General features: G+C 32.0%; 3 protein-coding genes across 3 annotated transcripts; all 3 read right to left on the reverse strand.

The window, feature by feature from the left end:
* Positions 1-3,348: 3,348 nt before the first annotated feature.
* LOC106441254 (histone H3.2) lies at positions 3,349-4,031 on the reverse strand. Its single transcript, XM_013883083.3, has one exon. It carries the CDS (start codon positions 3,859-3,861, stop codon positions 3,451-3,453), a length of 411 nt encoding a protein of 136 aa, XP_013738537.1. The 5' UTR covers positions 3,862-4,031; the 3' UTR covers positions 3,349-3,450.
* A 984-nt stretch (positions 4,032-5,015) lies between these two features.
* On the reverse strand, positions 5,016-8,873 carry LOC106441252 (protein DETOXIFICATION 27-like). The gene is made up of 9 exons (XM_013883082.3): positions 8,415-8,873; positions 8,056-8,343; positions 7,271-7,524; positions 7,099-7,185; positions 6,780-6,836; positions 5,777-6,015; positions 5,584-5,702; positions 5,419-5,508; positions 5,016-5,311 (listed from the first exon to the last, which is right to left on the reverse strand). Exons 1-9 carry the CDS (start codon positions 8,679-8,681, stop codon positions 5,261-5,263), a joined length of 1,452 nt encoding a protein of 483 aa, XP_013738536.2. The 5' UTR covers positions 8,682-8,873; the 3' UTR covers positions 5,016-5,260.
* A 1,957-nt stretch (positions 8,874-10,830) lies between these two features.
* LOC106442930 lies at positions 10,831-11,298 on the reverse strand. Its single transcript, XM_013884552.1, has one exon. The coding sequence runs from the start codon at positions 11,296-11,298 to the stop codon at positions 10,831-10,833; it is 468 nt and encodes a 155-aa protein (XP_013740006.1).
* Between the last annotated feature and the right edge of the window lie 5,852 nt (positions 11,299-17,150).

A 17,150-nucleotide genomic window follows, 5' to 3' on the forward strand; every position in this document is an offset into this window, starting at 1 on the left:
GATTGCCACCAGGGTTTCATTCTGATGAACCAGGAAAGGTATGTAGATTGAGAAAATCTTTGTATGGACTAAAACAGGCTCCAAGGTGCTGGTTTGAGAAGTTGACGGAGGCTTTAAAGAGCTTTGGTTTCGTACAATCCTACGAAGATTACTCTCTGTTTTGTTATGAGAAAGATGGAAGCTGTGTGCGTGTTCTTATTTATGTGGACGACCTGATTGTAGCAGGAAATGATCTTGAAATGTTGGAGAGATTCAAGAAGTATATGAGTAAGTGTTTTCTCATGAAAGATCTTGGAAGAGCAAAGTATTTTCTGGGCATAGAAATTGCGAGAGGACCCGAGGGGATGTTTTTGTCTCAGAGGAAGTATGCACTGGATATTATAAATGAGGTTGGTTTGCTTGCGAGTAAACCTGTGTCTACTCCGATGGAAGTGAACCACAAGCTTCTGCGAGAAGAACAAGGAGAGCAGAGAAGTCCACTCTGTAAAGATCCCGTGCGGTTCCGTCGGATAGTAGGTAGACTGGTGTATTTGACTATTACTCGACCGGACTTGAGTTATTGTGTGCACGTACTGTCGCAAGTGATGCATCAGCCACGGGAGGAGCATTGGAATGCTGCGATGAGAGTCATACGCTACTTGAAGGGAAGTCCAGGTCAGGGCATTATGCTTAGAGCTGATAGTGACTTGCAAATACGCGCGTTTTGTGATTCTGATTGGTGCGGATGTTCGTTAACGAGGAGATCACTCTCAGCTTACGTAGTGTTGTTGGGAAACTCGCCGGTGGCGTGGAGAACCAAGAAACAGGATACGGTTTCTCACTCTTCAGCTGAGTCCGAATATAGAGCAATGTCTGATGCGTTGAAGGAGTTGAAGTGGTTGAAGAGGTTGCTTGCTGATCTTGGAGTAAAACATGATAGTCCAATGGACTTGTACTGTGATAGCAAGTCAGCTATCTACATTGCTGCGAACCCGGTGTTCCACGAGCGTACGAAACATGTAGAGAAGGATTGTCATAGTGTGAGAGATGCAGTAAAAGCTAAGCTGATAGCAACGAGGCACGTAAGGACCAACGAGCAGCTGGCGGATATTCTAACAAAAGCATTGGGGAGCTCTGCATTTCATTACTTGTTGTCCAAGTTAGGAGTGTGCAATCCACACGCTCCAACTTGAGGGGGAGTGTTAAGGTTCTAGAGGTCTAGAACCGATATATCCGTAGGAGAGTATATTGGAGAGAATATTGTGGTTATAGTTAGAGATAAGGACGAGGAGATTGATAGTTATCTTGTGTCTGTAACTTGTGTATATAACCTTGTACGTAACAACATATGAATAACAAGTTATCTTCTCATAGTTTCTCTTGTCTTACATCAACATTCTCATTTTTCCTTTTTAACATTTCACATCATATTTTCTTTTTTCCATTTCATTTATTCAACATTCATTTCACTCTAAACATCTATAATAGTTTTGTTTTAAAAAATTCAACACTCTACCCCACAATTTTTACTTCATAATTTTGTTTTTTAAAACATAACAATTACATATTACTCCCTCTGTTTCAAAATACACAAAGTTTTAGGGTTAGGACGCAAATATTAAGAAACTTGTTTTTTGTCTAAAAATCATCATTAAAATATAAATTAAAAATTATTCAACTAATCACAAAACATACTACAAAATATAATTGATTACACAGTTTTGATAAAGTTAAAAAGTACGTTGAAATATGAAAACATCATCTATTTTGAAACATCAAAAACTCTCTAAAACATCATCTATTTTGAAACGGAATGAGTAATAATCAATTTAGAAACTGAAATAAATTAAATTTTAATAATATTTATTTAAATTATTATACTAAGCTTATTTTTAAATAATATCAAAAGCAATATTTGATTATAAAAAAATGACATTTTTTCTGTATCCAAATGAAATGTGAGTAGTTTTTATTTATAGATAAAAAAATCTTTAATTTTGATATAATTTTAATTATTCTTAAAAAAATTATTATATAAAATATGAGTTTGAATTATTGGATGAGATAAAATCAAAAGCAATATATACAACAAATATGTCCACCCACAATGCGATATGACGGCCCACAAAAAAAAATTCAATAGTTGAAGCGACCTTTGCAAACGGATGTTGAAGCCATATAGATTTTTTGATATCTATGGTAGTCTAAAATAATTTTTGATTTTTTGTTATCTTTGTGTTTTTCAAAATTTTAATATGGTTAATCTCCTCGGTAATTATCAGAGACCTTACTTTGTGTTTTTTATGTTTTTACTATTAAATATCTATCTCACATCAACAGTTGAATGTGAATTTGAGTATTAAGATAGAACTAGGTTAAGACCCGCGCATTGCGCGGGATGAACATTATATATAAAAATTATTTTATGTATTAAATATTTTTACATATTATGAAATAATAAATATATATTGAATAATTAAAAGTCACTAACTATTAGATATATAATTAAATTGGTGTGAACATATAAATCAATTTTATTAATCCAAAAAATATTTTTTTATATTTGATAGGATATGTAATTAAATTTAAATGATACTAACATACATAGTATATTTTAATATATTTTTAATATTAATGTCTATTAAATGATGATTTCTACTCATATATTAAATTACTGATAACAAAATTTTTATTGTGGGATTAATAGTTTTAGTAATTTATATTTTTTAAAAATAAGTTGTCAATGTTCGTTCAAAACTTTTATCAAAAAAATTCTTCAAAGTAAATTTTGAAACTAAATTATTTATGTATTTTATATGGTTTATAGTTTAATTTAAAACGATATATATATATATATTAAAATAATTAGTTAAATTAGATTTTTACTTATATAATTTTGTAATCATTTGTATTTCTTCATAACAGAAATTTTAAACAATGGATCACAAAATTTGAATGTGAGGTTTTTAACAGTTTTAGTAATTTATAGTCGTTTTTAAAAATTCAAAATATAACATATACAGAAAAATCTAAATTTTTATTATATGGTTATTGTGGTTGTTTAATTTATTTAATAGTTTTAAATTAAACAAATATGATAGAAGATACACTAATTTTTTTTATCAAATCTTTATTATTCAAAATCATTAATTGTCATATATATTTTAGCCACATTAGGTAATTCCGTAAATTTTATTAAAGGAAATAATAAAGTACATTAATGATGAATTTATTGTTAGTTTAATAAAAAGTTTATTATATAATTAGATGGACCAACATATTTCTCTAATGATTCTAAGAATCAACCTAGTGATGACATGTGGCTACAAAAAGAAGTTGTAATGCTTCTCAAATAATATATAGGGGATATGATAAAACTGATTCATTGAGGCAATTCATCGAACAACATACACGCAAACCTAATCAACAAACTTGACTACAAAAGCAAAATCAAAAACGCTTCGATCTTCCTTAAGCTCTCTCGCCTCTGATCCTCCTCGCGAGCTGGATATCCTTAGGCATGATCGTGACCCTCTTCGCGTGAATCGCGCAAAGGTTCGTGTCCTCGAAGAGCCCGACGAGGTACGCTTCCGCCGCCTCCTGGAGCGCCGCGACGGCGCTGCTCTGGAAACGCAGATCCGTCTTGAAATCCTGCGCGATCTCGCGGACCAGACGCTGGAACGGGAGCTTGCGGATCAGGAGCTCGGTGCTCTTCTGGTACTTCCTGATCTCCCTTAGCGCCACCGTCCCGGGACGGAATCTGTGGGGCTTCTTCACTCCTCCGGTGGCCGGAGCTGATTTCCTCGCCGCCTTGGTCGCGAGCTGCTTCCTTGGTGCCTTTCCTCCGGTGGATTTTCTCGCCGTTTGCTTGGTACGAGCCATGTGGTTGAGAGAAGATTAGCAAAGAGATGAGATTTTGAATCTGAGAGGTTTGGTTGTTGCTGATGAGTTTCTTGGAGACTGAGATTGGTTTATATATAAAAGAAGCGTAGATTGTTTTCGTTCGTTAGATCTTTCGTATTATCAACGGCTGTGATTGTTTTAAGTCTAGCGATCCGCGTCGTATGTGAACCAACGAATCATATTAGTTTTCTTTAGCGCTCTTTTTTTTTTTCTGTTGCGAATTTTCGATTTAGGCGCGTTTTTTCAAAACTTTTAATGCAAGCTTTTGGGCCCTTCAAAGAAAAGCCTTTGGAGCAACTAGTTCGGGTTAGGCCCACAGTAAAACCGTCGAGAAATATTTTTTAACTTTTCTCAAATGTTATTAGTAACACATAAAAATCTCTAGCAAACCGATTTGTTTTTATTTATAGGAATAAAAGAGTTTTACATAGTCAAGAGTTCAATAAGCCATGCAACTACCATGGCCCAAGGGGGATTAGATTTTGAAGAATGGACAACTGAGTTTGATTGATATGTTGATTTTTTGCTTTTTATCAATCATCCGTTGGATATGATATGTTAGAGCACCCCCATCAGTAAACCCCATGAAAAGGGTTCACAAAGTATTTTTTTATTATATTTTTTTTGTTGGTTTAATTTTTGTTTTTTTTTTAAAAAAAAAAATTATTTTTTCGGACCAATTGCGGGCCACCACGTGCCGTGGGGCCCGCGCTACAGTGATGAATCAGATTCACTAGAAAGAGGTGGAGAGAGACAAGTTCATCACTATTCCTTATTTTAATACTTTTTTTTTTTTGGAATCTGTGTGAACCCCCCGTAAGTTCACTAATGGGGGTGTTCTTAGCTTTATGTTAACTATCTACTGTTGATCTCAGAATAATGACGTATTGACATGGAGATGGAAAAGAAAGAAAGAAAGACCCATTGCAAAAAGACATAAACCGTATTTGATTATGGTAACATGTTCAAACAATTATAGTGAAATGGAGTTAAGTTGTGAATTGGTGATAAGTGATAACATACTAGTAGTGGTAAAAGCAATATATATGTAACTATGAAAAACTAGTTTATAGCCAGTTTAATATGTAACCATTTTCTGATATTGGCACACAATACAGGTTTTTAGAATGAAATGTACAAAGGCATTTTTGTATTACTGCGTTTACTGAAATTTACAGATAACATCTGTAATATTTGAAGCAGTATACATTAAGTATCACATTTTGATTACAAGATATACCATCTTAAACACAAAGATCAAACTACAAATTATTCATTAAATACGACAAGAATTTTTTTGTTGAGTGTTGTTCGACCCTTTAAGTATAGCATGAGTTACATGTACTCCTCGGAACATTTTCACTACCAATTCTAATCCTCATTTTATAGTGCTGGACCATTTGTTAACACGAGCATTTGCCTTTTGCGCCTGCAAATTTTAGTTTTAAAAATTTTATAATCTAATTTTGAATTATTATTTTTTCTTTTGAATTCTCATAACGAATCAAAGATAAATATGCAATATATTAATTTTACCTCTTTTTCCCAATCACATCGCAATGTGATAAAACATAAGATCAGTGTCTGAACTGCAGTGCCTCCAAAGATCATACCAGCCCAAATACCCTGTAAAATCACAAAATATATAGTTACATATATCAAAAAAATAAATTACAATAGATTAATGAAAATTGACATTACCATAACACCAAATTTAAAAACCCATCCCATTAGAAATCCAAATGGAAGACCGATGCAATAATAACATCCCAAGTTTATATATGCCACGTATGATTGCCAGCCTGATCCAACCGCAACACCTGCTCACAAATGAAAAGTTAACAGAAAAAGCGTTGCCTTGATATATAAGTTAAATAATCAAATTGTAACGTACCCGAAAGAACCGGCTGAATGCTGTTAAGAAGTACGGTGAAAGCTAACAGGATAGAGAGTTTATTAACGGCAACTAAGACAGCTTCACTTGAAGAAAATATCCAAGCGATTTGGTTATGGAAAAGCATTATTATCACCCCGAAAAATAATCCGATTATTAACGATTGTGTTACTGATACAATCGTCGCAAATCTTGCTCCTTTCCCGTTACCTGCTCCTAACTCGTTTGCCACACGTACACTGCAATGATTAGTGTATAATCTTAGTGTATAATCAGTCAAAAGACGATTAACATTTTGTATAAGTTTAGCTAATAAGTAGACTGTGAAGGGTTTCATTCTAAAATCTAAATATATAATTAATCAGAAGCGTCCATCTATTCACGGTCTAACCAGCTGCGAAGGAAGCCCGTCAGGGCATGCTATCAAAGTATTGATTTTTTAGCATCTTGACTGTTCTTCTATATTTCATCTAATTATTTTTTTCTTTCTGTGATAAAGGAATTTAATAAGGTTTTAGATTAAGATTAACATACACACAAATAGTTGGTTAACAACCTAATCCTTAATTAAGTATAATTAAACTATATAGATCAATTATTTCCTATCACATAAATCAGGCGGCTAATTTTATGGCCTCAAAATGTTATCTATATACTCCACACAAAAGCACCATGATAACAATAAAAATAAATGGACAACAAAAAGCCAGAATAGAAAGGAGGAATCATCTCTAATTTGTGTCCTCGTAAAGTCTTATTCAGCCAACACGACATGTTGGGAAAAAACAAGAAGCATGCATACAAAACAAACACGGAAGAAGATATAAGAAGTTAGACGGATCTAACCCATATACGAAATGTTATGTTTTTGTTTCCTACATCTTCCAGAAAATAACGTTCCTTTAAAAGTATGTTATTCCAAGTAGCACTTTATATGGTAGTATCAAAGTGGATTAAACCGATCTAGATATCAGTAAATAGAGAAGATGAACTTTTATTTTACCCGGTTCCGGCGAAGAAAGCGAGAGGAATCATCATCTCCCATCCATTTATTGCCATGCTGCCAACAGTTTTTTTTTTTTTGCACTAGTTAATCATACTTGAAGGTATAATATAATACTGTTTAGAAACAAAAGAAAGATAGTAAAAAAACCAAGCCTATTATGACCTTTCCGCAACAACCCAAAAAGTAGACGTAACCATGCGATAAGATTATATGATTGATGACTTTTTCTTCATCAGTCATCATGATAGTATAAATGAATAAACTAGCATAAACAAAATGACTTACCTGTGTTAAAAAAAAAAACAAAATGACTTACCATATAGACAATGAGTCAACGGCTATTTGAGCATTTTGAAGATTTCCAGTCACTATAATCAAAATCCGATAATACCAGTTTTCCAAACTGTCCAAAAACAAAACATCTACCGTTAAAGACTGTGACTGGCTCATTAGACAATGTCACAAAAGCATGTATATTCATATGGTACCAAAGCATGACGCCGGAAGAAGCAGAGAGTTTGAGAAACTCCCAAAGCCCGGTGAAGGCTTCGGATGATAAGCCAGTCCAAGTGAGTGGACAGCCGCCGCAAACAGAGTAAGCCAGTGTAATAAAAACGTTGACCCACCAAGATATGCTAATCGTAGCCATAGTTCCCACGACTCCGAGTTTAAGCCCATTAACAAACAACCAACAAACCAAAAAGTGAACCACCAATGAAACCGCAGCCGAATAGGCAGTCACCTAAATAACCCCAAAGAAACGATTAGTCACAAAATTTGTCATCAAATAAAGATTTATTATAAACAAATCTAGACTCCTAAAAGCATTCATAGGTATTTTTCGTTCATTCGTTGTGTATGTCTTTTTATGATTTTAGACATAGTTATTATAATACTAAGTTGATATTTTTTTAAGTTGAATATTTTCAATTTAGTTTAATCACTGCATAGAAACAAACATGTGAAAAAAAAATTGTTTGCAAACAAAACAGCAAAGCAACAAAATAAATATTCGCATTTATAACAATTAAATCAAACTTTTAGTCAAAAAGAAAGCAATTAAATCAAACCAAACGGGTGGTAGTCCAGTGATAAAAAAATGTTGGGTCAAAACGTAATATTTTAATACTAGCATGTTCGATTTCTATCACGAATTAAGTTATCATTTGCTTAGCCATGCGATATGGAACCATGATCTAGATCTCATTTAGAAAACTCGAGGTTGGAATACTCATTATTATCAAAAAAAAGAAGATTAGATCGAATTACGTACGTGGTTTTTGACTTGGCACTGGAGGAAACGTTGAAGCGGGAAAGACAAAGCGAAAGAGAAATGGAGAGGGATGGCCCAAAGGGAGACAACACCAGAAAGCTCAGCGATATCGTCTGGTTGGCCAAGAAATTTGAGAACCGGAGTTGTGAAAAGATATGTCGGTAATAATAAAAGACAACAAAAGAAGAGAACAATCCAAGAACGCTGCATATAAACTCCCAACATATGATACTTCTTTGCTCCAAATGCCTGCCCACACAACGTTTCCAACGCACTCGCCATTCCAAGCTGCACGGCGTTTATATTAATTAGGTATTCTCGTATTAAGTTAATCAAACACGAAAAAAATGAAAACTTACCAAGAGGCCAAGGTTGAAGCCGATAATAACGTTGTTAACGATGGATATTGCGGCTAGTTCAAGATCTCCGAGGTGACCAGCAAAAGCTTGGGTTATTACAAGCATCGAATATGACGTTAATCTACTGAACATCGCAGGACCAACGATTTGCCATAGCTTCTTTGTCTCAACCCAAACTCTCTTCTTCAACCCTCGACCATCTTCCTCCGCCGGGTTATGGCTTTTCAACAGTGACTCTAATTCCTCTCCTCCACCTCTTCCTCCCATCGTTAATCCTCTTTTTCGTTTTTTTTTTTAACTCTTTCTCTTCCTCTTTCTCTCTCTTCTTATCTTTTGGTTTTGGATTTATATTTAACAGAAAAAATGGAAGTGAAAAGAAAGGTGACTACTAGAGATAAGTAGTGTCTGAATTGGCTTTTCCAATGCATATACGTTATAAAACGATGTGTCTACTTCTACTGTCCAGTATATAATACTAGTAGATATCTGAAATTTATAGCATTTTAAAATATAGCATCATAATAAAATTTTAGATTATTTTGGCAAAAATAAGAGTTTCCTTAAACCAAAAAAATAAGAGTTTCCTTAAACCAAAAAAATAAGAGTTTCCAAGGTTTGACCACGCTAGATACGCCAAAAAACACAATGAATTCAAAAGAAAAAGTTAAATTTAATTAATGAAAATTCTGCAGTAGTCTTAAGAATTGGATTTGGTCAGATAATTTAATTAATGAAAAATTCTGCAGTAGTCTTAATAATTGGATTTGGTCAGATTTGCGATCTAAGAGCACCCCCATTAATAAATTTATGGGGGTTCACACAGATTCAAAAAAAAAAAATATATTAAAATAAAGAATAGTGATGAATTTGTCTCTCTCTATCTCTTCCCAATAAACCTGGTTCATCACTGTAGCGCGGGCCCCACGGCACGTGGTGGCCCGCGATTGGTCCGAAAAAAATAATTTTTTTTTTTAAAAACAAAAATCAAACCAAGAAAAAAAAAATAAAAAAATACTTTGTGAACCCCTTTCATGGGGTTCACTAATGGGGGTGCTCTAATGAATTATAATAAGCTGAATAAACATTGGATAAAAAGGTACAGAGATCAGAAGTCCGAGTCACGTGGTAACACTATATGGTTTGCAACAAGTGATATCCCACCGCTTACCCAATGATCGATGGTTATGTGTCTGGTTGTCAAATACCTAAAATAAAATAAAACCATTCCCCTCCTAGTGTTCAATTATTTTCCGTACGTGGAATCACTGATGAGTGTGTGAGAACAACAACTCGACTAGTTTTATAAGACATCTTCATAACTGTGTGAGTGAAAAATAAATCAACTAATAAATTTGTGGATGCAATAGTCCGAAATTTTTGTCGTCGTGATTTGTTGGCTTACCAGTTTCGTTTCCTATCGCTCGCCGAAGATGTAGCGGCCCATCTGTAAAAGGGGAAGGCTGCCCATCTGTCATATGTTTCCTAATAAATGTGTGGATGCCAATAGTCATATGCTGATTTAAATTATCGCAATTAATAATAGGTCCATCATATAAAACAATATATACGCTGGACCAGCAATAGCCCAAACAGGGGAAGGCTGCCCATCTGTAAAAGGGTTTTTTTATAGTGTATCCAAGATCAACGTATGCTTGTTTAGATAGAACCTAAACGAGGTAGTTAAAAAAAATAGAACCTAAAAACATCTTTAGTTTAGATACCCACATAAATTCCTCAAAAACTAAATATATAATTATTTTTATTTATTTCTGTAAAATCTGTAATCATTAATAATGCGGTACATTGCAAGTGAATCTTTTGGGATCTAAAGAGAGAGTGCCTCCGAAAATAATTTCTCTCGTTTATTTTTTAATTCATATTCTTTACTTTTCACTTACTTTTAATATTTGAATCAATGAGAATGTTCTAAGAGCATCAATAGTGACATAATATATATAATGCATATCTCATATATTAAATATTAATACTTATAAATTATTATGTAACTAAAATTTGTATTTTAAAAGTAAACCCACTTACAAAATGACATTTGGCTATTTAATATTTTACAGTTTTGTATAATATCTCAAAGAAAAACGGATTCTTCTCTTTTTCACTATCTTTCATCCTTTTTGAATTATTTATTAATTTAATGTTTCAGTTTCTTATGAGAGACTATTGCAATGGAGGTGTTTAAAGTGTAGTCTACAAGTTGATAGTTTAAAATCTTCATTAAGGCTTCTCTGCTACAATATCTTGATTTGCTTTTGTTGCTTGTTTCTACAATGGACCTGATATGACACTGGATATACTTGTTTGTAATATCAGGAATCTTAATTGAGAAAAATGATAAAAAAAATTTTGATCGAAAATGCATATATTAAGGATAAAAGATAAGGTGGGCCGGGACCCAATTTCAGCCTATAGGAGGCCCACTTATAGAAAGAAATAATCTGAGGGAGCTTTTGGCAAGCCCATCAGCTTCCGCATTCTCAGAACAGGGGGTAAACACAAAAGAAAGAGAAGCAAACGAAAGAGAAAGACGGTTGATATCAGCTAAGATGTCGTAGATCTCTTTGATCTGTTGTTTACGAGTGATAGCTCTAAGGACCGTTTGGTTATCGGAGCGGACCTGAAGATCGAAGATATCCAGAGATGCTGCCGTGAGAAGGGCCAATCGAACCGCCATCGCCTCAGCCATTAGCGGTGAAGTGACGAAATCTTGGTTCCAGGAGGCTCTGTGAACCTCAATTCCCGTGTTGTTTTTGAAGATACAAGCCAAGCCAGCAGCTTTGGATGCTTTATTCCACGCGGTATCGGTATTACATCTGGTAGTGTTCTCTGATGGTTGAACCTGGGGGTTCTTTAGTACTGAGCTTGCCATCGTCTTTGGTGAGATTTCTTCTTTCTCATGCGCTTATAACCATTATTTTCCTTGCGCTAGAGCTTCCGTATCCTCCCGATTCATTACTCTGTTCTCAAACACCAATTGATTCCTTGATACCCATAGGGCCCAAGCGACCATTGGTAAGATATTGCCAGATAAACCCGAGGGCAGAAGACAGAAGATGCTTTGGAAGCGTTTCAGAGCCAGTTTTATATCATCCATCGCAGCTGTGGAGATTGTAGCGGATAGGGGGATTAGTTTCCACACTTGTTGTGCAAAGCTACACGAGAAGAAGACATGGGAGGGAGATTCATCTAGGCCACAACGTGGACATTTGATGTCTGTTATTCCTCTTGTCTTCAGGGCCTCGCCCACTGGTAATGCTCCTTGAATACTCAACCAGAGGAAAACCTTTAACTTTGGTGCGCATTTGATTACCCAAAAGTCTCTAACCCACTTGAAAACTGTATGTGTTGCAGGGTTGCCAGTAGCTGGCATTGGTCTTGGTGATAAGGCAGGGTTGTACCCTGATCTTGTTGAATATTCCTGGACTCCAATGGTCTCCAGATGAGAGAGTCCTCCTCTCCCGTCTAATATGGTTGGATGTAAAGGATAGAAAAATGATAGATTAGTCTTTCGTTCTGATACATTCACAAGATGATTCCAATAAATTTAAACTGTTAGATTTGCCATTATATATTTTTATAATGTTTTGGTACAAATGTGGATCTTTAAGCAGCCAATGTTTGTTCTTAACTTTTACAAAATATTTTTTTTTCTTATTTCCGTTATTTTTTTAACACTTACTAGACCTTGACATGCATGCTAGTGCAGGTGGTTTTTCAATTTATAATGTTATACATTTATAATTTTTTAAACAATTTTAATATTTTTATTTGTGTGACATTGTTCATACAAATCAAAATGATATATTGCATACGTTATTTCTTGTTTGCATTTATAATCAGTTAGTATGTATATTAACATGTCTTTTCCGAAACCAAATACTTTTTAGAAATTAATAATAAATTTCTGACGATTTAGAATATTTTCGGAGGTAATTAATGTACTGTATATTCAATTTTATATATGAAATTTCAAATAGCTGAATAAGTCAAATTATATCTTATATACACTTACTCCATACTAAACCGGATAATTTCACAATTTTATTTTCATGTTACACATATAAGGTGGAGTGATGCTTTCGATTATTACATAACTACAATAATTTGGTAGCAATTTTTAATTTTAATAGTTGTAACTTAGAAGTAATAACTTACCAGATTTGACTCGCGCTTGGAAAGCGCGGAGTTGTTGGATTATATTATAATACAAAGTTTTATTATATCGAAAAACATAATTTTTAACAGCTATATAATCTACAAATTAGTTTATTTGAGATTTTATATGTACATTTTTACGTAAGTTTCTTTTCGACATGAGAATTATATCCAGATCAAAAAACAAACCGAACCGACCCAAAATTATAGGTTTAGTTCAGGTCTAGAGAAGATAACCTATTGGGTTTTTTTTGACCCGCATGTCTTTGTTTGAGTCCGGGTCCTACCCTAGACCCGATCGTAAATATGTGTTTATTAGGTATATTTGGATATTCCGAATATGTTTCCGGTATTGTGAATATTGTTTTTAAGTTTTTGGTTTACTATAAGAGTTTTGATTTCAGGTAAATTTTTCAAATTAAAAAAAAAAATTGGGTATTTGGATAAAATTTTGGGTATTTTTCAGTTCATCGTGTCAGATTTTGAATAAGATTTTAAATTTTTAGGTATTTGAACTTTTTTGGTATTTTTTTGGAGTTTCAAATACTTTTCGTGTTTCGGATATTTTTCAGATTTTTCATATATTTCAAATTCTTTTAGGATCTTAAATACCCGAACAGATGTGGATCCATTACGTCCATATCAGGTCCAACAACCTTTTAATATAGATTTTTAATGTTATTGTACAAAAACATGGTTGATGAAATATTTTTCTGAGTAAAGGTATCATAAGAAATAATATTAAGATCTGTTAAAAATATTTAAAATATTGTATGTTTAGAATGATTAATGTATTATCAGAAAAATAATAAATAGTTATACACAACTCCAACAACTTTTTTATATTAGATTTTTTAAAACTCTTTCCTTTTTAATAATATTGATTCGTTTGAAGTGAAAAATATATAAAAGTATAATATCTAAACAAATAATTTTCAAAATCTTGAATAATCAATACTGATATCGTGAAGTCAGGTTAGCTTTAATAGAACCAATGAATTTCTTCATTTTTGTAAAGGTAACATGAATATTCAGAAAAATCATTTTTAAATATGAAAATATTATCAAACTATAGACGGTTGAAAGTTTAGTATATGATATGAGATTTTAGTGAAAAAGTTTATATATGATATGATTACTTTATTATAAACGAAAGATGAAGTTAGAATGTACATATATATGTCTTGTAATTTATCTTGCTTTAAATCATATATTATATGATAAAAGTGATAATATAAAACATTAGTTTCAATACTTTTACGATTAAAAATCAAAATGATAAATATAGTAATAGTAATGATTAGGATTTAGGAGTGAGATTTAAATAAATAAAAGAATTGACTAAATTATTGTTAGAGAAATATATGGTAACATATTGTTAGTATAAATTTAAGGTAAGACAAAAAAATAATAAATTAAATGAAATAGTCCAAACAACTTTTATAAATAGATTTTTTTAGATTCTTTCCCTTTTAATAGTATGAATGCACTTGGTTTTTTTCTTTTTGCTAAGACTTGTGTTTAAAACTTGTGTAGAGATTCATTAATGTGGTCTTGTCAATGGTCGCAACAGAAGGTCGAGTTGTATTTGTTATTAAACCAAGCTTTATTTGTTTGACATAAATAGTGTAATTATTTGGTATTTTAATTCATCGTAATGGACTTGTTAAGCATTCTGGTGAAAACCTATTAATGATTACTAGTAATAGTTTAAGATAAGGTCAGTGGCATAAAGAATAATTACTAAAATCAATTAAGGTTAAGTACTAAATGTACTTCAATTTTAATAGTTTAGATTTATTAAAAAATCATGTTACTTGTTATTTTTTTTAGAACCAAAATTCTTTATCGAAGCTTTTTTTCTCTCTTTGAAACACCCATTTTATGAAACTTTTTTTTACCAAATTCTTTATTGAAGCCTTTTTTATAGGTAGTTGGTGAAAATATTTTTTATTAATAGAATATTTTCCACTGTATATATATTACTTAGGGTTCGACTGGTGACAATTTTAAAAATAAGAGGAATGAATAGAAAAAAAACGTAAAGAAATAAAATTGCAGAAATGAAAAAAAAATGGATGGATGTTCCTTCTCAAATTTAACAAAAAATACTTTTGTTCTTTATTTCTCTTTCGAGAAAAAGAATGGTAATTTTCATACTCCCTTTTCATTCAAGAAAAATGATGTGAGAAAAAAATATGGATGTGCACTAAAGAAGAGGAGTTACATTAATGTCCTTTTGATGTAATTATGGTCGAATGGATTCTCATGATAATCTACAAGTTCCACTTGTATCAGAGTTTTACTTTTTTTTTTGGGTTTTTAGTAATTAAACCCCTCAACTAAAGATGAATCGTAAAAAAAACCCTCAACTAAAAATTCTGTGAAATAAACCCTCAACTTTAGTTTCGTTAACATATGTTACTCTCCGTCTAAAAAACCGTGACGGAGGGTGACATATGTTAACGGTTTATAAGTTGAGAGTTTATAATGTTAAAAACTTAGTTGAGGGTTTTTTTTACGATTCAAAAATAGTTGAGGGGTTTTATCACTAAAAGTTATTAAAGCGTTTTTAAGTTATTTATTATCCATTTATACATTGTTTTAGATTGATTTGTAAGCCTTTAAAACTAATTTATATTTTTAATACATTAATCTATTATAAAATAATTTATACATCTTAAATTAATAATTTTCAACACGATTCACAACTTATTATAACTTCAAACTCATCAGACTCATACTTTCCTATTTTTCTATATTGTCCTTGATTTATTGTATTACTTTATGTTTCAAATATATTATTGATCAAGAAAATAAAATTATAACGTAGTTATTTATAAATTAATGAGAATAAAAATAATCATTCATTATTTTGGAGGGGAGAGAAGTATGAGCCGGATGACAGAAATCATGAAAATAGGAAAAAGTGCGTCATACTCTAAATAGAAAGATTGACTTCATGGATGAATTATCTCGACACTGCTTAAGACTTAATATAACTTAGAAACTATAAATTATTTCATATTTGACAATGATGATATAAACACACAAAAATTTTTATATCACTATTGCCAAATATCAAATAATTTAATATTTCAAAGTTATAATAAGTTGTAAGTAGTGTTGAAAATTATTAATTTAAGATGTATAAATTAATTTTATAATATATTAATGTATTAAAATTTATAAATTAGTTTTAAAGGCTTATAAATCTTAAAACAATGTATAAATGATAATAAATAATTTAATATTTAATGATTTTTAGTGATAAAACCCCTCAACTAAAGATGAATCGTAAAAAAAAACCTCAACTAAAAATCCAGTGAAATAAACCCTCAACTTATAAAACATTAAAATATGTCAGGGTAACATATGTTAACGGAACTAAAGTTGAGGGTTTATTTCACAAAATTTTTAGTTGAGAGTTTTTTTTACGATTCATCTTTAGTTGAGGGGTTTAATTACTAAAACCCCTTTTTTTTTTCAAACTACCCTGATGCCCTAGTAACTTAGCCATGCCTGTGCCTCTTTGGCTTTTTGTTTTAGTGTAAACTTTTTTTGAGAAAGGGCTTTTTAGTGCAAAACTTCACAATTTATTCGTATGATATATAATTGATTGTATATAAACTTCTAATTACTAGTCCTATTATTATACCCATTTCAAAATATATTTCCAGCTAGATAGGTGATAGAGGTCGATATGGGCTGTGACAATTCAGAATTGTAAATCATCATAAAGTTGTATCCTCACGCTCGCTTTCAAGAGGTAAACGTATGAAAATATTATTCAAGAGCATCTCCAACGAGGGTTCTATCCATTGGAGCTCTAAAAATGAAGATGTATATATATAATTAAAGGTTCTAAATAATATAGAACTATTTTTTAAAGGTTCTAAAAATTTTGTTTTTAAAACATTTGGATACGGATTCTACACTATTTAGTGGACTCCACAACTACATAAACATATACAATATATATATATATATATACACATATTTATTTTTAGAACTTCAATGGATAGAAACCCCATTAAAAGTGCTCTAAAATTCTGTTTTGGTATAAAGCTGCTCCCGTCTCTTTTAGTTTTATAATTTCAGTGCGACTTATATATACATATAGTCTCTACTTAAACTATCTTTTGAAATTATTAGCATTCCGAAATTACGTTTTACATATTCTGAAGAGGAAGTCATTCCATCTATCGTGTTATAAATCTGAATTTTTTTTTGTATTTGTTTGTAAAAATGTAAAAATAATTCCGTGCATGAATAATGAACGGAAACCAATCATCTGTGTGTCTCCACGCAGGAAAGCGGTTTCCTGACAGCTGACAAGTACAGGTAAGCGCACGTCATCTCAAACGTCTTTCAGTATCCATTTTCCTATTTCTTCCTTTGAGAGTACATTTTTGTTCGTAACATCAGAATTTTACTTAGCTCTCGCGTCTATGAGTTATTTTGATCACTCTCAAGACTTAATCTTTACTTTGGTAATTTGAGGTTCTACAGAACTTTAGCATTTACTACTATATATGCAAAACATCCTGGTTCAATCGTATAATA

This window comes from Brassica napus, chromosome A9 (assembly GCF_020379485.1).
Source record: "Brassica napus cultivar Da-Ae chromosome A9, Da-Ae, whole genome shotgun sequence".
In the NCBI taxonomy this organism is placed as follows: domain Eukaryota; kingdom Viridiplantae; phylum Streptophyta; class Magnoliopsida; order Brassicales; family Brassicaceae; genus Brassica; species Brassica napus.